This window comes from Ornithorhynchus anatinus, chromosome 16 (genome assembly GCF_004115215.2).
Source record: "Ornithorhynchus anatinus isolate Pmale09 chromosome 16, mOrnAna1.pri.v4, whole genome shotgun sequence".
Lineage (NCBI taxonomy): Eukaryota > Metazoa > Chordata > Mammalia > Monotremata > Ornithorhynchidae > Ornithorhynchus > Ornithorhynchus anatinus.
The window spans coordinates 22,453,535-22,475,454 of NC_041743.1; the positions used below are offsets into that span (position 1 = coordinate 22,453,535).

At 47.3% G+C, this 21,920-nt stretch overlaps 2 protein-coding genes across 12 annotated transcripts in view; both read left to right on the top strand.

Annotated features, from left to right (window-relative positions):
- NSMCE4A (NSE4 homolog A, SMC5-SMC6 complex component) overlaps positions 1–4,993 on the top strand; it is a 28,725-nt gene extending 23,732 nt beyond the window's left edge. The window contains exon 11 of the mRNA XM_029081017.1: positions 4,615–4,993. The gene's annotated coding sequence lies outside the window, so the exon portion shown is untranslated. The remainder of the gene's footprint in view (positions 1–4,614) is intronic.
- Positions 4,994–10,357: 5,364 nt separating this feature from the next.
- The window catches only part of ATE1 (arginyltransferase 1), a 225,862-nt gene continuing 214,299 nt past the window's right edge, over positions 10,358–21,920 (top strand). For 8 of the 11 annotated variants that reach the window (XM_029080584.2, XM_029080586.2, XM_029080587.2 and 5 more), the window contains exons 1-3: positions 10,673–10,813; positions 18,060–18,123; positions 21,532–21,594. In XM_029080584.2, the coding sequence (XP_028936417.1) occupies positions 10,684–10,813; positions 18,060–18,123; positions 21,532–21,594 (257 nt within the window). In that variant the 5' untranslated portion in view covers positions 10,673–10,683. Of the gene's footprint in view, positions 10,467–10,672; positions 10,814–18,059; positions 18,124–21,531; positions 21,595–21,920 lie in introns of those variants that run through there. The other 3 variants (XM_029080585.2, XM_029080593.2, XM_029080594.2) reach the window with 1 other exon arrangement.

Here is a 21,920-nt window from a genome sequence, read left to right on the forward strand (position 1 = left end):
GGCGATGCAGAAGGGAGTGGAAGAAAAGGAAAAGAGGGTTAGTCAGGGAAGGCCCCTTGGAGATGTGCCTTCAGTAAGGCTTTGAAGAGGGGGAGAGTCATTTTCAGATATGAAAAAGGAGTCCGTTCCAGGCCGGAAGCAGGACGTGGGACAGGGTCGGTGGCGAGATAGACGAGATTGAGGTACAGTGAGTAGGTTAGCATTAGAGGAGATAAGTGTGTGGACCGGGTTGTAGTAAAAGAGTAGTGAGGTGAAGTAGGAAGGCCAAGGTGATTGAATGCCTTAAAGCCTAATGTTAAGGAGCTTTTGTTTGATGCAGAGGTGGATTTGGAACCACTGAAGGTTATTGAGGAGTGGGGAAACGTGGACTTTTTTAGAAAAATGATCCGAGCAGTGGAGTGAAGTATGGACTGGAGTGGGGAGAGATAGGAGGTAGGAAAGTCAGCAAGAAGGCTGATAGGGTATTCAAGGCGGGATAGTGTAAGTGCTTGCATTAACGTAGCAGTTTGGATGGAGAGGAAAGGGCAGCTTTAACAATGTTGAGAAGATTGAACCAGCGAGATTTAGAGATAGATTGAATATGTGGGCTGAAAGAGATGAGTGGAGGATAACGCCAAAGTTACGGATGTGTGAAACAGAAAGGATGGTGGTGCTGGGAAAGTCAGGAGGAGGACAGGGTTTGGGTGGGAAGTAAAGGAGTTCTGTTCTGGACATGTTCGGTTTGAGATGTTGGCAGGACATCCAAGTAGAGATGTCCCAGAGGCAGGAGGAAATGTGAGACTGCAGAGGAGAAAAATCGGGACTGGAGATGTGGATTTGGGAATCATCCACATAGAGATGGTAGTTGAAGCTGTGGGATCGAATAGGTTCTTCAAGGGAGTGGATGTAGATGGAGAATAGGAGAAGACCCAGAAGTGAACTTTGAGGAACTCCACAGTTAGGGAGTGGGAGGCAGAGAAGGAACCCATGAAAGAGACGGAGAATGAGTGACCAGAGAGATAGGAGAAGAACCAGCGAAGCTGAGGTTAGATATTTCCAGGAGATGGGGGTGGTCACAGGTGTTGAGGCAGCTGAGAGATCAAGGAGTATTAGGGTTGATTGAGAGTTGGTTGTGGCAAGAAGGAGATGATCTGTGACCTTTGAGAGGGTGGTTTCTGTGGAATGTAGGGGGCAGAAGCCAGATTAGTGCCAGTTAAGGAGAGGATTGGAGGAGACAGCGGGTGTAGACAACTCATTCAGGGAGTTTGGAGGGGAGTGGTAGGAAGGGAATGGCATGACTGGTGGAGCCATGGGGTCAGGGGAAGAGCTTTTTGGGATAGGGGAGAGATGAGTCTATTTGAAAGCAGTGGAGAAAAATCCATTAAAGAGTGAAAGTTGAAGATGGCCAATAGGGAGGGGCTAAGTGCTTTGATAAGGGATAGGGTCAGATGCACAGGAGGAGGGTGTGATTTTAGAGGGAAGGCAGGAGATCTCCTCTTGAGGTACTGATGGGAAAGATGGGCGAGTTGAAGAAAGTGAGAGGAGGGAGGGACTGGAGAGAAACAGGAGATTTCAGAGACATCAGGCCTGAATAAGATGTGGTGGCCAGGTCATTAAGGGCAAGAGATTGGAGAAACGCAGGGACGGATTTGAGGAGGAAGTTAAACGTCTGAAACGACTGGCTAGGGTGGGTATGGGAGTCAATAAGGGTGACATAGTTTTGCTGGGCAGAGGAGAGGGCACAGTTCAAGCACACAAGAATGAATTGGAGGTGGGCCAGGTTGGCCTGATACCTAGATTTCTGCCAGCTGCACTCTGCTCGTCTATACTCGCCTTGAATTCAACTCCAACTCTCTCCTGCACCCCCTCCAATCTGGCTTCTGTCCCCTCCACTCCACCAAACTGTCCTCTCAAAGGTCACCCATCACCTCCTTCTTGCCAAATTCAATGGCTCCTACTCGATCCTAATCTGCCTCAACCTCTCAGCTGCCTTTGACACCGTCGACCATCCCCTTCTCCTCAACACTTTATCCAACCTTAGCTTCACGGACTCTGTCCTCTCCTGGTTCTCCTTTTATCTCTCTGGCTGTTCATTCTCAGTCTCCTTTGCAGGCTCCTCCTCCCCGTTCCATCTCCTAACTGTAGGAGTTCCTCACGGGTCAGTTCTTGGCCCCCTTCTGTTCTTCATTTATACTCACTTCCTTGGTGAACTCATTTGCAAGGCTTCAACTATCATCTCTACTCAGATGACACCCAAATCTTTGTCTCCTCCCCTGTTCTCTCCCCTTCCCTCCAGGCTTGTATCTCCTCCCACCTTCAGGACATCTCCCCCTGGATGTCTGCCCGCCACCTAAAACTCAGCATGTCTAAGATTGAGCTCCTTATCTTCCCTCCTGAACCCTGTCTTCTCCCTGACTTTCCCGTCACTGTGGACGGCACTTCCATCCTTCCCGTCTCACAGGCCCGCAACCTTGGCGTCATCCTTGACTCAGCTCTTTCATTCACCCCACCCATCCAATCCGTCGCCAAAAGCTGCCAGTCTCACCTTCACAGCATCGCCAAGATCTGCCCTTTCCTCTCCATCCAAACTGCTACTTTATTAGTACAGTCACTCATCATATCCCCACTGGATTATTGCATCAGGATCCTTTCTGATCTCCCAACCTCCTGTCTTTCCCCACTTCAGTTTATATTTCACTCCACTCTGGATCATCTTTCTACAGAAACGCTCTGGGCACGGCATCCCCTGCTCCTCAAAAATCTCCAGTGGTTGCCTATCAACCTTTGTATGAAGCAAAAACTCCTCACTCTTGGCTTCAAAGCTCTCCATCACCTTGCCCCATCCTACCTCACCTCCCTTGTCTCCTCCTACAGCCTGGCCTGCACACTCCGCTCCTCTGCCGCTCACCTCCTCACAGTCCCTCGTTCTCCTCTGTCCCGCCGTTGACCCCTGGCCCACGTCCTACCGTTGACCTGGAATTCCCTCCCTCCTCACATCCGCCAAACCAACTTTCTTCCCCTCGTCAAAGCCCTAATGAAAGCTCACCTCCTCCAGGAGGCCTTCCCAGACTGAGCCCTCCCTTTCCCTCTGCTCCCCCTCCCCTCCCCATTCCCCCTATTCCCTTCCTCTGCTCTTCCCCTTTCCCCTCCCCACAGCACTTGTGCATATTTGTATATATTATTTATTACTCTGTTTTGTTAATGATGTATATATATATCTATGAATCTATCCATTTTGATGATATTGACACCAGACTACTTGTTCTGCTTTGTTTTGTTGTCTGTCTCCCCTGTTTAGACTGTGACCCCGTTGTTGGGCAGGGATTGTCTGTTGCCGAATTGTCCATTCCAAGCGCTTAGTACAGTGCTCTGCACATAGTAAGTGCTCAATAAATGCGATTGAATAAATGATTGAATGAATGTGGCTTGTGCACAGGAGCGAAGAAGACAGTCTGTGGAGTTGGTCCAGGGCTGTGGGTTTGTGGTATGAGATTGAAGGGGTAGGGGAGTGGGTGAATTGAGTTCAGTAGAGATAAAATCACCTTTAATCCAGTAAGTATGAAGTGAATATAGGGGAAATTAAAATGAAGCAAAGAATCAAACTCTCTTACTCAGAGGTGGTCACGGTTAACTTCAACTTGACTGTACTGTTCATACTCATAATTTATTTTCATATTGTAAGTTAAAGTATCAACTGAAAGCAGTGTAGACCTAATAATAATAATAATGTTGGTATTTGTTAAGTGCTTACTATGTGCCGAGCACTGTTCTAAGCGCTGGGGTAGATACGTAATCACATTGTCCCACATGAGGCTCACAGTTAATCCCCATTTTACAGGTGAGGTAACTGAGGCACAGAGAAGTGAAGTGACTTGCCCACAGTCACACAGCTGACAAGTGGCAGAGCTGGGATTCGAACTCATGACCTCTGACTCCCAAGCCCAGGCTCTTTCCACTGAGCCACACTGCTTCTCTATAATACTGTTGGTATTTGTTAAGCGCTTACTATGTGCAGAGCACTGTTCTAAGCGCTGGGGTAGACACAAGGGAATCAGGTTGTCCCACGTGGGGCTCACAGTCTTAATCCCCATTTTACAGATGAGGTAACTCAGGCACAGAGAAGTAAAGTGACTTGCCCATAGTCACACAGCTGACAAGTGGCAGAGCTGGGATTCGAACCCATTATCTCTGACTCCAAAGCCTGTGCTCTTTCCACTGAGCCAGGCCTAATGGAAAGAGCAAGGGCCTGGGCGTCAGAGGATTTGGGCTTGCTGTGTGAACTTGGGCATCACTATTCTGAGCCTCAGTTTCCTCATCTGTATAATGGGGAGTCAGTACCTGTTCTCTTCCTGCTCCACAACATGGCCTGCCGCCTCCACCCCACCCTTCCAGCCTTTAGACTTTGAGCTTCGTGTGGGAAAGGAACTGTGGCCTACCCAGTTGTCTTGTATCCATCTCAGTGCTTAGCAGAGTGCTTGGCACATAGTAAGCGCTCAACAAACATCACAGTCATTACTAAAAGCATACCCATTGTTTACATTTGAATTTTGTTTAAAGGATGCACACTGGGTGATGGGATTATTTTATAAGTGGTTGCAATTTACCCAGTGTTCTGATTTTTCTTTTTCTTCCTAGGTGTCCAAAGTGGAAATTGAAGTGCCTATTCCAAATCAAATAGGAAGGCATTTTTGATGTGCTAATATGCCTATGTGTAGTGTTCATAGAAATATATATATAGTATGATAAAAATAGTATTTTAAAGATTAGAAACTTTGTCGCTGTTATATTGTTATATAATGTATCTTTATTTTTCTTGATAGTTTATTAAAATGTCAACCTCCAGCGTTAATGTCCTTGCAGTACCTTTCGTCAAATACGTTTGTATTGTATGCATTTTTCCACTATTTCATCTTATTTTTTTTGAACATGAGGTGTATTGACTCTGCCTCTCCCCTGCCCTTGCTCATTGGATGTCATGCCAAATGTATTTGATTAAAAAGCATTTTTAAATCTTTTTGTTATTTTGGCTTTTTTTTTTCCTGTTTTGGAAGCATTGGAAGTATTCTCCTGCTGAGAACCTTCATTGACTAAAGAATTAAAAAATGGCCTCAGATTGTCTCCTACTCTCCACTGCGGGAAGTGACTCCTGGCCCATCCTAGGTTTTTCTCTGGGTCCCTCTCTGCTTCTAGAAAAGAAGCTTATAGAATGTAAGGTAGCCACAGTTTTGTTCTGAAAAGACCCTCCTGATTTCCCAATTTTACTTAATTTTTGTATACTCAACTCTCTCCAAACCTGATCTCTTAATAATAATAATAATAACAATAATAATAGTAATTGTGGTATTTTTTAAGCACTTACTATGTGCCAGGCACTGTTTGAAGCACTGGGGATACAAGGGGATCAAGTTGTCCCATGTGGGGCTCACAGTCTCAAACCCCATTTTACAGAGGAGGTAACTGAGGCACAGAGAAGTTAAGTGACTAGCCCAAGGTCACAGAGCAGACAAGTGGCGGAGGCGGGATTAGAACCCACGACCTCTGACTCCCAAGCCCGTGCTCTTGCCACTAGGCCATGCTACAGCAGAGAAGCAACGTGGTTTAGTGGAAAGAGTCTGGGTTTGGGAGTCAGGTCATGGGTTCTAATCCCGGCTCCGCTACTTATCAGATGTGTGACTTTGGGCAAGTTACTTCACTTCTCTGTGCCTCTGTTACCTCATTTGTAAAATGGGGATGAAGACCATGAGCCCCATGTGAGACAACCTGATTACTTTGTATCTACCCGAGCACTTAGAACAATGCTTGGCACATAGTAAGGGCTCAACAAATACCATTATTATTCTCCTATCTCTCAAAATCAGTTGTTTAGTATCAATTTTAAAAATTCTGCTTGGTTACATTGTATTGAATACAGAGAGGAAAAGGGCAGATTGTACTTTTCAAATAATTCATTCAGCAATAAATGTATTTTAAAACACTTAGGATGCCCTACTGCTTAAAATGCTTGGATTTATTTGGCTTATATAGGTTATAACGGTTTAAATACTGAAAAATCAAAGTTTTGGATATCATTATTGTTGAAAATATTGTCATGACCCACCCAAATGCCACCTGACCCAGCCATCTAGTAAGGGATGTAGCTGGGTTTATATTTTTGTGGTTCCTTCAGCGGTAATGTTTGAGTTAGTCTGCTCCATTCAAAGTTCCAATTACAGAAATCACTTCTCCCCCAGTTAAAATAGTAACACATAAAGTGAAGAAGACACCCACGAGCCGTCGCTGTTCTGTCTTAAAATCTTTAACCTGCTCTCGATTTCCTCCTTTTTTTGTTCCCGGGGATGACGGTCCAGTATCGCTGCTTCCAGGCATGGTGGCTTTCCTCTCAAAACTCTACTTTTGGTCTTCATCAGTGTGCGTAGGTGTCAGCCTCGCACAGGAACATTGTTCTTGAGGAAGAAAATATAGGGTTAACCAGAGACGTGTGGGGTGGGGTGCCTGAGTGCTGACCACAAAAGCACTGAGCTGTCCTGTTGAGAGTCAATCAGCCCAGGGTGGGAAGAGATGTTTATCAGGTGATAAGCCTTGGAGGCCCAGCTGCACATGTACGCTGGACAGTCAAATGGTACATAAGACTGTCCAACCTCAGCAAGATCTAGGAAGTTGGGCCTCAGCCTTGGGTCCAGAAATGCTGCACTTTACGCCAGGCAACCTGAAAGGGTGTGAGAGCAGCAGGTCTGCTTGAGAATCTCGGGCTCCCGCAAGTCAGAAAGATGTTGCTGAGGTACCAGACCTTTATATCTATCCCTTTATGAGCTATTCTAATTGTGTGTAAATCCCAGCCCATCACTTGTCTACTGACCCACATCTCTCCCATCCTGAAAAAACCCTCTCTTGAGCCCACTGCGCCCTCCAGGTATCGCCCCATCTCCCTCCTACCCTTCCTTTTCAGACTCATAGAGGAAGTTGTCTACACTCGCTGGACCCCCTCCAATCTGGCTTCAGTCCCCTCCATTCCTCCGAAACTGCCCTCCCTAAGGTCCCCTGTGACCTCCTTCTTGCCGAATCCAATGGCTCCTTCTCTATCCTAATCCTCCTCGACCTCTCAGCTGCCTTTGACACTGTCAACTATCCCCTTCTCCTCAACACGCTATCCAACCTTGGCTTCACGGACTCTGTCCTCTTATGGTTCTCCTCTTATCTCTCTGGCCATTCCTTCTCAGTCTCCTTCGTGGGCTCCTCCCCCTCCCATCCCCTAACTGTAGGGGTTCCTCAGGGGTCAGTTCTTGGCCCCCTTCTGTTCTCCATCTATACTCCCTTGGTGAACTCATTCGCTCCCACGCTTCAACTCTCATCTCTATGCGGATGATACCCAAATCTACATCTCCTCCCCTGTTCTTTATCCCTCCCTGCAGGCTCATATCTCCTCTTGCCTTCAGAACATCTCCACCTGGATGTCTGCCTGCCACCTAAAACTCAACATGTCTAAGACTGAGCGCCCTATCTTCTCTCCCAAACCTTGTCCTCTCCCTGACTTTCTCATCACGGTGGACGGCACTACCATTCTTCCCATCTCACAGGCCCGCCACCTTGGTGTCATCCTTGACTCCGCTCTGTCACTCACCTCACACATTAAATCCGTCACCAAAACCTGCCAGTCTCACCTTCGCAACATTGCCCAGATCCGTCCTTTTCTCTCCATTCGAACTGCTACTTTATTAGTACAATCACTCATCATATCCTGCCTGGATTACTGCATCAACATCCTTTCTGATCTCCCAACCTCCTGTGAGTCCCCACTTCAGTTTATACTTCACTCTGCTGCCCAGATTATCTTTCTACAGAAACACTCTGGGCATGGCACCCCCCACTCCTCAAAAATCTCCAGTGGTTGCCTATCAACTTTCACATGAAACAAAACCTCCTTGCTCTTGGCTTCAAAGCTCTCCATCCCTTGGGCTCCTCCTACCTCACCTCCCTTCCCTCCTTCTCCAGCCCAACCCGCACGCTCTGCTCCTCTGCCGCTAACCTCCTCACTGGGCCTCCTTCTCACCTGTCCCGTCATCAACGCCTGGCCCGCTTCCTACCTCTGGCCTAGAATGCCCTCCCTCCTCACATCTGCCAAATTAACTCTCTTCCCCACTTCAAAGTCCTACTGAGGGTTCACCTCCTCCAGGAGGCCTTCCCAGATTAAGCCCCTCTCCCCCATCCATTGCCCCCACTCGCTCCCTTTGCTGTACTCCCTTCCCCACCCCACTTGCGTATATAGGTACATACCTATAATTCTATTTATATTGATGCCTGTTTACTTGTTTTGATATATATATCTATGATCCTGTGTATTTATACTGATGCTATTGATGCCTGTTTGCTTGTTTTGATGTCTGTCTTCCCCTTCTAGACTGTGAGCCCAGTGTGGGCAGGGATTGTCTCTAATAAATAATCATGATGGTATGTGTTAAGCGCGTACTACGTGCAGAGCACTGTTCTAAGCACCGGGGTAGATGCAAGGTGATCAGGTTGTCTCACGTGGGGCTCACAGTCTTCATCCCCATTTTACAGATGAGGTAACTGAGGCCCAGAGAAGTGAAGTGGCTTGCTCAAGGTCACACAGCAGACAAGTGGCGGGGTTGGGATTAGAACCCACATCTTCTGACTCCCAAGTCCGGGCTCTTTCCACTAAGCCACGCTGCTGCTTCTGTTTACTGAGCGCTTGCCCTGTGCAGGTCACTGTACAAAGATATTCGTTCATTCATTCAATAGTATTTATTGAGCGCTTACTATGTGCAGAGTACTGTATTAAGCACTTGGAATGTACAATTCGACAACAGATAGAGACAATCCCTACCCAATGACGGGTTCACAGTCTAATCAGGGGAGACAGACGGCAGAGCCAAACAGAACGGAACAAAAACAAGACAACATTATCACGATAAATAGAATCAAGGGGATGTACACCTCATTAATAAAATTAATAGGATAATAAATAATATACAAATGAGCACAGTGCTGAGGGGAGGGGAAGGGGGGGAGCAGAGGGTGGACGGGGAGCAGAGGGAAAAGGGGGTAGCTCAGTCTGGGAAGGCCTCTTGGAGGAGGTGATCTCTCAATAGGGTAGATAACATTGTGTGTTCAGAAACCAGACCTCATCTTTTTAGTCTCTTGAACTGTGTTGGGTTTGATGATTGCTTGTTTTTATTTTCATTCAGCGGTGGAATGAGCAGTCAGTGACCTTTATTGGGCATCTCCCTGCTGCTGTGTGCTTGGGAAAAGCACGGTGATATAGAGTTAGGAGGCATGGGCCCTGCCCACAAGGATCTTACAGTCTACAGGAGGGGACAGGATTTTAAATTTCAAGTTTTCAGTTAAGAGAGGGGAAACAGGGAATAAGGCTAGGGCAGAAGTATTGTGGATTTCAGGTGAGTATCAAAGTGCTTAAGGGGTCTGCAGCCTTAAGTGCAGACAAGGTGGGTAGGGAAGCTGAGGGCTTAATCAGGGAAGGCGAAAAAGGAGATGTGATTTTCACATTTATGAGGGCTTAATCTGGGAAGGTGAAAGAGATGTGATTATCACGTTTATGAGGGCTTAATCTGGGAAGGTGATAGAGGAGATGTGATTTTCATGTTTATAAGGGCTTAATCTGGGAAGGTGGAAGAGGAGATGCGATTTTCACATTTATGAGGGTTCAATCTGGGAAGGTGATAGAGGAGATGTGATTTTCACGTTTATGAGGGTTTAAACTGGGAAGGTGAAAAACGAGATGTGATTTTCACATTTATGAGGGCTTCATCTGGGAAGGTGAAAGCAGCCTTAAGCGCAGACAAGATAAGGGTAGGGAAGCTGAGGGCTTAATCAGGGAAGGCGAAAAAGGAGATGTGATTTTCACATTTATGAGGGCTTAATCTGGGAAGGTGAAAGAGATGTGATTATCACGTTTATGAGGGCTTAATCTGGGAAGGTGATAGAGGAGATGTGATTTTCACGTTTATAAGGGCTTAATCTGGGAAAGTGAAAGAGGAGATGCGATTTTCACATTTATGAGGGTTTAATCTGGGAAGGTGATAGAGGAGATGTGATTTTCACATTTATGAGGGCTTCATCTGGGAAGGTGAAAGAGGAGATGTGCTTTTCACATTCCCTTTCCACTAAGCCACGGTGCTTCTCTTAATCGCCGAACTGTAATTTCCGAGCGCTCAGTACGGGGCTCTACAGCCAGTAGGCGCCCAGTAGATACGTCCGAATGAATGAATGACCGGTAGAAAAAAGAAAAGAGCTACAATGTGCCGTTTCCTGAGGAAACGGCGCCCTGCTGCTGCTGCTGCTCCGCCTCCTCGGCGGGCGGGCGGGCGGGCGGGCGCAGGGGGAGGCGCTACGGCCCCCGGGGGCCCGGCGGAGGCGGAGGGGCCTCATGGCCACGGTGCTGGAGTTCCGGGGCCTGAGGCCGGGCTGCCCCTGCGGCTACTGCGGCGCCCCCGAGGGCAAGCAGTCCTGCGGTGAGGGCCCCAGGGGACGAGCGGGGACGAGCGGGGGCGAGCCGGGCGGGCTCCGCGCAGGCGCAGACCCCCGGGGTCGCCTGGGCGGCTTTTCCGGTCGCATTTGGGGCGGGCGGGGCCCTCGGCGCCATCCGTAGCCCCGCTCGGCGGGGGGGGGGGGGGGGCGGTGCATTGTGGGGTGGCGGAGGGCCGAGCCCACCGGGCCCGGGCTGGGAAGATGGCGGCGGCGGCGGCGGCGGCGGCGGAGGCGGCCGCCGGGGCCTCGCCCACTATCGTGGAGTACTTCGAGGGGGAGGACTTCTACCGCTGCGGCTACTGCAAGAACGAAGCGGGCAGTCGCTCCAACGGTGAGGAGAGGCGGGGCCGGCTGGTCCCTCGGCCGCACCCCCCCCCCCCCCCGCCTCCCCGTCATTCAGTCATTCAGTCATTCATTCAGCCAGTCGCCTTTGCTGAGCGCCGACCGTGTGCGGAGCACCGTGCTAAGCGCTCTCCGAGGGCTGGGGGGACCGGTAACGGTCGTCCCCGCCGGGAGCTGGAGGACCGAGAAGCAGCCTCCTCGGAGGTTGTGGGTTCATTCATTCATTCGAATTTAGGGAGCGCTTACTCGGTGCTGAGCCCTGTCCTAAGCGCTTGGGAAAGCGCACGTCGGCACCAGAGACCCACCGTCCCTGCCCGCACCGAGCTGACAGGCCGGAACCGACAGCAACACAAGTCATCTCCCCCGATTAGACTGGAAGCCCCTCAGAGGGCAGGGACTCTCTCTCTCTCTCTGTTACCGATCTGTCCATTCCAAGCGCTTAGTCCAGTGCTCTGCACATAGTAAGCGCTCAATAAATACTACTGAATGAATGAATGAATGAATAAACGGGCACCGGTAGCGTCCTTATAAATAAATGGAACCGTCGATAGATCCGCATCATTAGTAAAAATCAAGAGGATCGCCCTTCTAAATGAATGTGCACACGTAGACCCCGAGAAGCAGCTTGGCTCGGTGGCGAGAGGCCGGGCTGGGGAGGCGGAGGTCGTGGGTTCCAATCCCGGCTCCGCCGCTCGTCAGCTGGGTGACCTTGGGCGAGTCCTTTCACTTCTCTGGGCCTCAGTGACCTCATCTGGAAGAGGGGGATGAAGGCCGTGAGCTCCCTGTGGGACAGGGACTGTGTCCAACCTCGTTTCCTCTTCTTCTTCTTCAATAGTATATATTGAGCGCTTACTATGCGCAGAGCACTGTACTAAGCGCTTGGAATGGACAATTGGGCAACAGATAGAGACCGTCCCTGCCCAGTGACGGACTCACAGTCTAAGCGGGAGAGACAGCAAAGCAAAGCAGAACGAAACAAAAGCGAGACAACATCATCAAGATAAATAGAATCAAGGGGATGTACACCTCATTAACAAAATAAACAGGGTAATCAATAATATATACAAATGAGCACAGTGCTGAAGGGAAGCGGGGAGATCTACCCCAGCGCTTAGAACAGTGCTTGGCAGATATTAAGCGCTTAACAAATACCAACATTATTATTATTTTACACAAGTGGGCGGGGAGGCGGATAGAGGAAAGGGAATGAGTCGGGGCGATGGGTAGGGGAGGGAGAGCAGAAGAAGAGGGGGATTTAGTCCACCACTTGTCAGCTGTGTGACTTTGGGCAAGTCACTTCACTTCTCTCTGCCTCAGTTACCTCATCTGTAAAATGGGGATTAAGACTGCGAGCCCCACGCGGGGCAACCTGATCACCTTGTATCTACCCCAGCGTTTAGAACAGTGCTTGGCACATAGTAAGCGTTAACAAACCCCATTGTTGTTGTTATTATTATTATTAAGGGGCTCTCCGCATAGTCTGCAAGAGTCCCTCGTCTCCTCATCTTAACCAGCAACTCTCAGGCATCATCCAGTGCTTAGAACAGTGCTTGACACATAGTAAGTGCTTAACAAATACCATAATTATTATTATCACCATCCACCCACCCACCCACCCATCAGGCCAGTGGTGGCATGTCTGACCCTCTAGAACGAGTGGCTCCTGACCCCCCCAAATTAGGAAGAGAGCCTAGAATCTAACCTACAACTGAAGCTCGGCACCAAATCAGTCAGGAGTATTTATTATTAATATTATGGTGTTTGTTAAGCACTTACTCTGTGCCAAGCACTGTTCTAAGAGCTGGGGTAGATGCAGGTTAATCAGGTTGCCCCACGTCGGGCTCACACTTTTAATCCCCATTTTACAGATGAAGTAAGTGAGCTCCAGAGATGTTAAGTGAGCTGCCCAAAGTCACTCAGTAGGCAAGTGGTGGGTTCCGGGATTAGAACCAACGTCTCCTGACTCGCAAACCCGGGCTCTTTCCACTAAGCCACGCTGCTGCTTGTATTTACTGAGCGCTTGCCGTGTGCAGGTCACCGTACAAAGGTAGATAACTCTGTGTGTTCAGAAACCAGACCACATCTTTTTAGTTTATTGAACAGTGTTGGATTTGGTGATAGCTTGTTTTTATTTTCATTCAGCGGTGGAATGAGCAGGCAGTGACCTTTATTGGGCATTTCCCCGCTGCTGTGTGCTTAGGAAGAGCACAGTGAAATAGAGTTAGGAGACACGGGCCCTGCCCACAAGGACCTTACAGTCTACAGGAGGGGATGGCATTTTAAATTTCAAATTTTCAGCTTCAGAGAGGGAAAACAGGGTTTAAGGCTCGGGCAGAGGTATTGTGGATTTTGGGTGAGTATCAAAGTGCTTAAGGGGTCTGCAGCCTTAAGCGCAGACAAGGTGGGTAGGGAAGATGAGGGCTTAATCAGGGAAGGCGAAGGAAGAGTTATGATTTTAATATTTGTTTTCATCTCGGTATTTGAGTGTTACTGGGAAGCAGCCTGGCGTAGCGAATGGAGCCCGGGCCCGAGAGTCAGAAGATCGTGGGTTCTAATCCCAGCTCTGCCACTGGTCTGCTGTGTGACCTTGGGCCAGTCATTTCACTTCTCTGGGCCTCAGTTCCCTCATCTGGAAAATGGGGATTGAGGACTGTGAGCCCTTGTGGGAAAGGGACTGTGTCCAACCTGATTTGCTTGTATCCACCCCAGCGCTTAGTACAGTGCCTGGCACATAGTAAGAGCTTAACAGTACCCCTATTATTATTATTAATAAGCGCTTGGGAGAGTACAACACAATAGTTGGTAGACATGTTCCCTGCCCACGATGAGTTTACATTCTGGTTGTTTTCTCATTTAAACCTTTTTGCTATTGGAAAACAGGCTTTCCCCCTTCCCTCTTCTCCCACTGTCTTCTGTGTCTCCCTGACTTGCCCAACCCCACAGCACTTATGTACATATCTGTAATTTATTTTTATTAATGTCTGTCTCCTCTTAATAATAATGTTGGTATTTGTTAAGTGCTTACTATGTGCAGAGCACTATTCTAAGTGCTGGAGTAGATATAGGGTGATCAGGTTGTCCCACATGAGGCTCACAGCCTTAATCCCCATTTTACAGATGAGGGAACTGAGGCACAAAGAACTTAAGTGACTTGCCCAAAGTCACACAGCTGGCAAGTGGCAGAGCTGGGCTTCGAACCCATGACCTCCAACTCCCAACCCCGTGCTCTTTCCACTGAGCCATGCTGCTTCTCCAGTATTCTTAAGACTGTAAGGTCGTTGTGGTCAGGGAATGGGCCTATTTATCATGGTATTATACTCTCCCAAGCACTCAATACAGTGCTCTGCACACAGTAAATAAATTCAGTAAATACGATTGACTGAATGGACTGGCAAAGATAGCGGTGTGCATTTTGGTTGCCAAGCACAAATCTCCATCGGTAGTATCGGAGCTACTGCTGTGTGCGAAGCACTGTGTTGAGTGCTTGGAGGAATATAATAGCGTGATTAGACATGATCTCCGCTCTCAAGGGGTCTACAGTCTATTGGGGGAGAGATGGAAAGACCCATTACAGGAAGGAGGAAGAAAGGAAAGGGGATACATAACGATAATCTCTGTGACCTGTCCATTGCCAGCTGCAGATTGTCAAACAGTTAACTGTGATTCCGCTTATGGCGTTCTGTAATGTTTGTAAAACACTATGTGCCAAGCACTGTGCTAGAATATAGCATAATCTGATGAGACGCAGCATCTGCCTTACACGGACTTACATGCCGTACACTGTACACTTTTGTGGGCAGGGAACGTGTCTACCACTCTGTTAGGTTGTACTCTCCCCAGTGCTTAGTACAGTGCTCTGCACAAGGAAAGCACTCAGTAAATGCCATTGACGATGATATCTAAGAGATCTCTAACCTCATCCCCCTTCATTTTTAAAATTAGATTTGATTTACTCCCTCCTTTCGCCTGCTGTCATTTTTCTTCTCATTTTCCTCTCTCTTTCCCTCTTGTGATCTTTCATTTGAGAAGCAGCATGGCTCGAAGGAAAGGGCACGGGCTTGGGAGTCAGAGGTCGTGGGTTCTAATCCCGGCTCTGCCACTTGTCAGCTGTGTGACTTTAGGCAAGTCACTTCACTTCTCTGTGCCTCAGTCACCTCATCTGGAAAATGGGGATGAAGACTGGGAGCCTCATGTGGGACAACGTAATTACCTTGTATCTACCCAGCGCTTAGAACAGTGCTTGGCAGATAGTAAGCGCTTAACAAATACCAAGTTATTATTTATTTCCTCAGATTTTACAACTGGTCCCCACCCCCTACACCCACCCCCCCACACACACACACACACACGTACATGCATGCTCACTTGATGGCGAAGAATCTCCCTCTTCTCTCCCTCCCCTTGAAATGGGGGAGCAGGTGAAGGAGGAGATTGGGTTGCTCATGGGGCCACGGTCTTTTCTCCCACACCATCACTGCCCACCAGCCATCTTGGCAAGTGGAGGAGGGAAGCAACCTGTAAAATAGCGGGTCACACTCAGGGAAATAATAGCAGTTTGGACCAGTAGTAGCCCTCCCCGAAGTGCTCAGCTTGAAGCTATCTGCCTCTTCAGCCCCAAGCTCAGCGGTGATAGACTGCGACTCTTGGTTCTTGTTGAATTATTTATTTTTGCTTTGAGGTTGGCCCGGTATTCTGTCTCTGTCCACCTGTCCCTCTCTTCACCCCCATTGTAGACTGTGAGCTGTCCTGTGAACCGGGGACTAGGTTTCTTTCCCTTTCTCCAGCCCTCAGTATAGTGTTCTGCACATTTTAAATGTTTAAGAAATCAGTCAGCGGATATACTGAGCACTTACCATGTGCATCTAAAATCAAGGAAGCCTGTCTTGCATCTTCTCCCTTCCTTCTGTCTTCTTCCCACGTGGGCTGCCGCTCTCCCTGTGGACCTTCCAGTTGTCCTGTTTATTCTTCATCTTGTCCTACCACTTTTTGGTGGCTCGACTTTCGTAGGTCTTCTCTCCCTTTATTCGCTCCTTGTGTTTTTCTAACAATCCAGTTGTAGTATTGGTTACCTGCTGGTTGCCAAGGACTCTAGTGAGGGCTTGGGCAAGTTCAGGAGACGTAAAGACGTGGTTCCTGTCCTCAAGGAGCATGTGATCCCTTTTCCTTCCTCTGTACCACACCCACCCACCCCGTTCTCTCTTTATTCCTCTCTCCCTGACTTTTCCCTCCTCTTTGTCTTCCATTAAATATTATTACTGTTACCACTTTCATTTCTCGGTCTCTCTCGCACCTTTGGGTTTGGGTTGTGGTATGGCCAGAGGGATTGAGAGCAGGGCATGATTAAGAGTAGTAAGGGTATTTATTATGTGCTTACTCTGTGCGGAGCACTGTACCAAGCACTGCGAGAAAATGTACAGGTGGGAATTAAACACGGTCCATGCCTCCATCTCCCTAGTAGGGCTCACAATCTAAAAGGGGCCCGTAAACCAGCATTTAGCCTCTTCTAGTATGAACAGCATGGCGTAGTGGAGAGAGCCCGGGCCTGGGAGTCGGAAGGTCATAGGTTCTAATCCTGACTCCGCCACTTGTCTGCGGTGTGACCTCGGGCAAGTCAATTCACTTCTCTGGGCCTCGGTGACCGCATCTGTAAAATGGGGATTGACACTGGGTGCCCCATGTGGGAAAGGGACTGTGTCCAACCCGATCTGCATGAATCCACCCCAGTGCTTAGTGCAGTGCCTGGTACGTGGTAAGTACTTAACAAATACCATAATCGTTAATTATTATAAATAATGCTCGTGGTTTTTAAGCACTTCCTTTACGCCCACCACTCTGCTAAATGCTGGCCAGAGTCAGTCGTATTTATTGAGCGCTTACTGTGTGCAGAGCATTGTACTAACTGCTAGGGAGAGTACAATATAACAATAAATGGATGCGTTCCCCGCCATAGTCAACTTACAGTCTACAGGACGAGCTTACAGTCTAGACAAAGTCCATGTCCCGTGTGGGGATCTCAGTCTGTTGGGAGGCAGAACAGGTATTTCAATCCCCATTTTTCAGATGAAGAAACTGAGGCATAGAGAAGTGTGAAGTGACTTGCCCAAGGACACAGAGCAGGCGACTTTCAGAATCAGTATTAGAACCCAGTTCTCCTCACCTCCAGGCCCCTGCTCTTTCCCTTAGGACTTGCTTACCCATTGTGATTTTCATTCTTATTCATGTAGTAGAGTTGGAACTTGGACATAGAAGTTTTCGTGCATTCTTTTCCCCGTAACTGAGGCATCTTTTGTCCTACATTTTCTGAATTTCGGAAAATGGTCATTTCCGTTACGGGCACAGGTTTTCAGTATGCAATTTGGATGTAATGTGCTGGAAGTATGAAACCTTCTTCCTGCAACAGAAGTCTGGCCCTAATGTGTGAAATTGACAAGTTGGCTCAAATAGAGATTTGTCGTAGGAAAAGATGATCATGCATATGTGCGTGGCATTGGTTAAGGTACGATGCCATGCCCAGCCTCTGTCTTAGCCTTTTTGATTCTGTCTACGATGCTTTCTGTTTCTTTTTGACTTTGTAACTTTACATCTTTTAACGCAGTAAGATAACGGAGAGGCAGCCTGTGAGCCCGTTTGTTTAGACTGTGAGCCCGTCTTTGGGCAGGGATTGTCTCTCTCTGTTGCCGAATTGTACAGTCCAAGCGCTTAGTACAGTGCTCTGCACATAGTAAGCGCTCAATCAATACTATTGAATGAATAAAGCATTCCAAGAGTGGTGAGTATAAGGAAAAATAGTCTCCCCTTCTACCCCGGAAGTTCACTGTAGGCAGGGAACATGTCTTCCAACTTGGTTATACTTTCCCAAGTGGCTAGTACAGTAGTCCGCACACAGTAAAAATCTCAATAAATACGATTGTGTTTGTATTTAAGATTGGAGGTTTCTTCAGTTCCTGTTGAAGCAGTCAGTGGTTGCTATAGTGCAATTTTCTGATAGCACCAGGTTTTTCAAGAACACAACTACTAGCAAAAATGACTTTTAGTGTAAGCTCTTCGTGGACAGGGACTGTGTCTACCAACTCCGTTGTATTTTACTCTCCCAAATACTTAATATAGTGTTCTGCACAGAGTAAGCTCTCAAGAGATGCTATTTATTGATTAGCGTAACATTTTATGTCTAAAATGGCTCTTGTTAGAGATTTTTAAGGCTTTGGGTGACGTATATCTTCTGTTCATGTTTTCAGGAATGTGGGCGCATTCGATGACTGTACAGGATTACCAAGATCTCATAGACAGAGGATGGAGGAGGTAGAGGCCTTTTAATGGAAATCTATTTTCCGCTCTCGGGTTCTTTGTCCTTAAAATACGCTTTTCCGTTAGTTAAATTTCCTTTAAAGAAATGTTTTAAAATATGCTTTTCCATTAATTAATTTTCCTTTAAAGAAATGTTTAGATCACTTAACGATGAGGGGAGTGAATTAGATGGTTATCGGGTTTTGACACCCGTAGTATTTTGCGACTGAATTGGAAAAAAGGATTGGGCCTATAAATGGAAAACTTAAATGTCATTGGTAGCAGGTAATATGCAGGTGTAGTCGGGCTGAAAAGACACGTTTCAGAAGCATTAACTGGAAGTTTCTAAACTTCCTGTGTACTCAAACTGACCGATCTTATGATCAGACTTTCAAATATTAGCAGAATCCCATGGACTAAATATCTTACTAAGTATCTTATTGGGAGTGCAGGAATGAATTTCTAAAATACAAGACAGTTCATTTAAAGAGCAGCACCTATATTCCCTTTTTCACGACCTACCACGTGACGGGGTCTATGGACAGAGTTGCCTAAGTGAGTTCTGGAGTTGAAACTGGTGTCGGTTGAGTGTTGGAGTGGGAGGAAGGGGGAGGCTGGGTTGAATATATTTGTGCCCAGGTGGCGGTGAGTGTGTTGTGTGAGTTGGTGTTGAGGGTATATCGGGTGTTTGCGTTGGGAGTGGGGTTTGGGTGAGTGGGTCTTGGGTACGTGGTGTGCTCAAGTAGGTTTTGGATGAGCCCATGGGTAGACCAAATCCAGTGGTTCCTACTCTATTATTATCCTAATCCTCCTCGACCTCCCAGCTGCCTTTGACACCGTCGACTATCTCCTTCTCCCAACACGCTATCCAACCTTGGCTTCATGGACTCTGTCCTCTCCTGGTTCTCCTCTTATCTCTCTGGCCGTCCTTCTCGGTCTCCTTCACGGGCTCCTCCTCCTCCCATCCCCTAACAGTAGGGGTTCCTCAGGGGTCAGTTCTTGGACCCCTTCTGTTCTCCATCTATACTTATCCCTTGGTGAACTCATTCCCTCCCACGGCTTCAACTATCATCTCTAGGCAGATGATAACCAAATCTACATCTCCTCCCTCCCTCCAGGCTCACATCTCCTCCTGCCTTCAGGACATCTCCACCTGGATGTCTGCCCGCCACCTAAAACTCAACATGTCTAACACTGAGCTCCTTATCGTCCCTCCCGAACCCTGTCCTCTCCCTGATTTTCCCGTCACAGTGTATGGCACTACCATCCTTCCCATCTCACAAGCCTGAAACCCTGGGGTCATCCTTGACTCTGCTCTCACATTCACCCCACACATCCAATCCGTCACCAACACCTGTCGGTCTCACCTTCATAACATCATCAAGATCCACCCTTTCCTCTCCATCCAAACCGCTACCACGTTGATACAATCACTCATCATATCCCAAATGGATTACTGCATCGGCATCCTTGCTGATCTCCCGGCCTCCTGTCTCTCCCCACTTCACTTTATCCTGCACTCTGCTGCCCAGATTATCTTTCTACAGAAACGCTCTGGGCATATCACCCCACTCCTCAAAAATCCTCAAAAACTCCAGTGGTTGCCCATTAACCACTGCCTAGCAACCCATCAAGCAGAAACTCCTCACTTTTGGCTTCAGAGCTCTCCATCCCCTTGTCCCCTTTTACCTCACCTCCCTTCTTTCCTTCTACAGTCCAGCCTGCACACTCCACTCCTCTGCTGCAAACCTCCCCATTGTGCCTCGTTCTTGCCTGTCCCGCCATTGACCCATGGCTCATGTCCTATCTCTGGCCTGGAATGCCCTCCCTCCTCACATCCACCAAACTAGCTCACTTCCCCCCTTCAAAGCCCTATTGAAATTTCACCTCCTCCAGGAGGCCTTCCCAGACTGAGTCTCCCTTTTCCTCTGCTCCTCCTCCCCTCCACATCATCCCTTCTTCCTCCCTCTGCTCTACCCCCTTACTCTCCCCACAGCATTTGTGCATATTTGTACATATTCATTATTCTATTTATTTTATTAATGATGTGTATATATCTATAATTTTATCTATTTTGATGCTATTGATGCCTCTCTACTTGTTTTGTATTGTTGTCTGTCTCCCCCCCCCAGACTGTAAGCCTGTTGTTGGGCAGGGATTGTCTCTATCTGTTGTCAAATTGTACTTTCCAAGCACTTCGTACAGTGTTCTGCACACAGTAAGCACTCAATAAATACGATTGAATTGAATGAGTTTATAGATCGGATATGGATGCTACTAAGCTCTGCCTTTGAGGGTGACTGACTGAGGTAGTGACAGAATTAATTTGTGTTCTTGGAATGGCCAGTTTTCTTTTTCATTCTCCGTTCTCAGCCTCTGGCCAGCTCCCACCTCCCGATCCCGTGCCTCCACTTTGTTCTCAGCCAGCCATCTTTCTTTCCCCGCTGCCGGGGCATGGCCAGTTGCTAGAGGGCAGCTCATTTTCCAATTGATTGTTAAATGGCGCTTACGGGCTTTTTTTTAGAATACCATATGACCGTTTAAGATCCAGCCTATGTAAATTTATTCCATTGGGTTCAGTTTATAAAATTGGGTGTATCTTGCAATGTGCTGCATCCCTCACTGCCTACCTAGCTTGTTGCATTCAGTGGAGTGCACGTGGCATGTGAAGGGAACGGGACGCAGCCCAGGTGCCATTCGCCATCCCTTTGCCCAGCGTTTCAGTCCCAAAGTCTTCCTGGCTGGCCCGAGGCTCTGTCCAGCCAATCTGTAGAGCCCATGGGTTTTTTTGTGGGGTTTTTTATGGTATTTAAGTGATTACTATGTGCCAGGCACTCTATTAAGCGCTGGGGTGGATACAAGTAAATCGGGTTGGACACTGGAGCTCGCAGTCTCAATCCCCATTTCACAGATAAAGAAACTGAGCTTCAGGGTTGTGAAGTGACTTGCCCAAGGCCCGATAGACAGGTGGTGGAGTTGTGATTAGAACCCATGACACTAAATTCACTGGAACCCAATTCTACCTCCGGCCCCCTTGTAATTATAGAAAGAAATAATTTGTGAGCAGTCCAGGTAGAGGCTTTTTATGATTGTTTTTGTACAGTGCTTCAAGTTGAAAGGCTTCACTCAAGGAAAGGATTCTCTTTGATAACCTGGGTTTAAACGAGCTGAATATTTTAGTTGATAAAGACAGTTAATTACATTTACAATTTTCCCCACAGAACTGTTGACTTTTTTGCCCACCTGCTTTGGAATGATTGAAATGGAGAATTTAATGGCTATTAAATCAGTATTTTCAGTACATAGTTTATTATTATATTGTAAGATTAGTCATGTTTACCATATTATAATTATTAAAACAATGGCATTTATTGTATAGTTTGTCTTAAAGTCAATGTAATATTAAGTTTGTTTTTCTTTTAGAAGTGGGAAGTATGTTTACAAGCCTGTTATGAGTCAAACATGTTGTCCTCAGTACACGATAAGGTAAGCATGCAACACTGTGAATAATTTTTCAAGGACGGTGACATTACAATCAGAAGTATTTCAATCGCAAGTGTATCGCTTTAATAGCCATTCTTTTGAAAATGCAGTAATTTTATTTTACCCTTTTCCAAATGTTATTTCCAGGCAAATGTATTTTTTTTAGCTTTATGCACTAGATGTTTGAAATCAGAATATCTAAGTTCCTACATAAGTACCCTGAGGGAAAAGAGGAAGGAAGTTCTCTTTGGAATTTTCCAGTTTCTTCATCAGTTGGTTACAGCCTTGATAACCAACAGCTATTTTTGTGTGCACTTTCAGTGAATTAA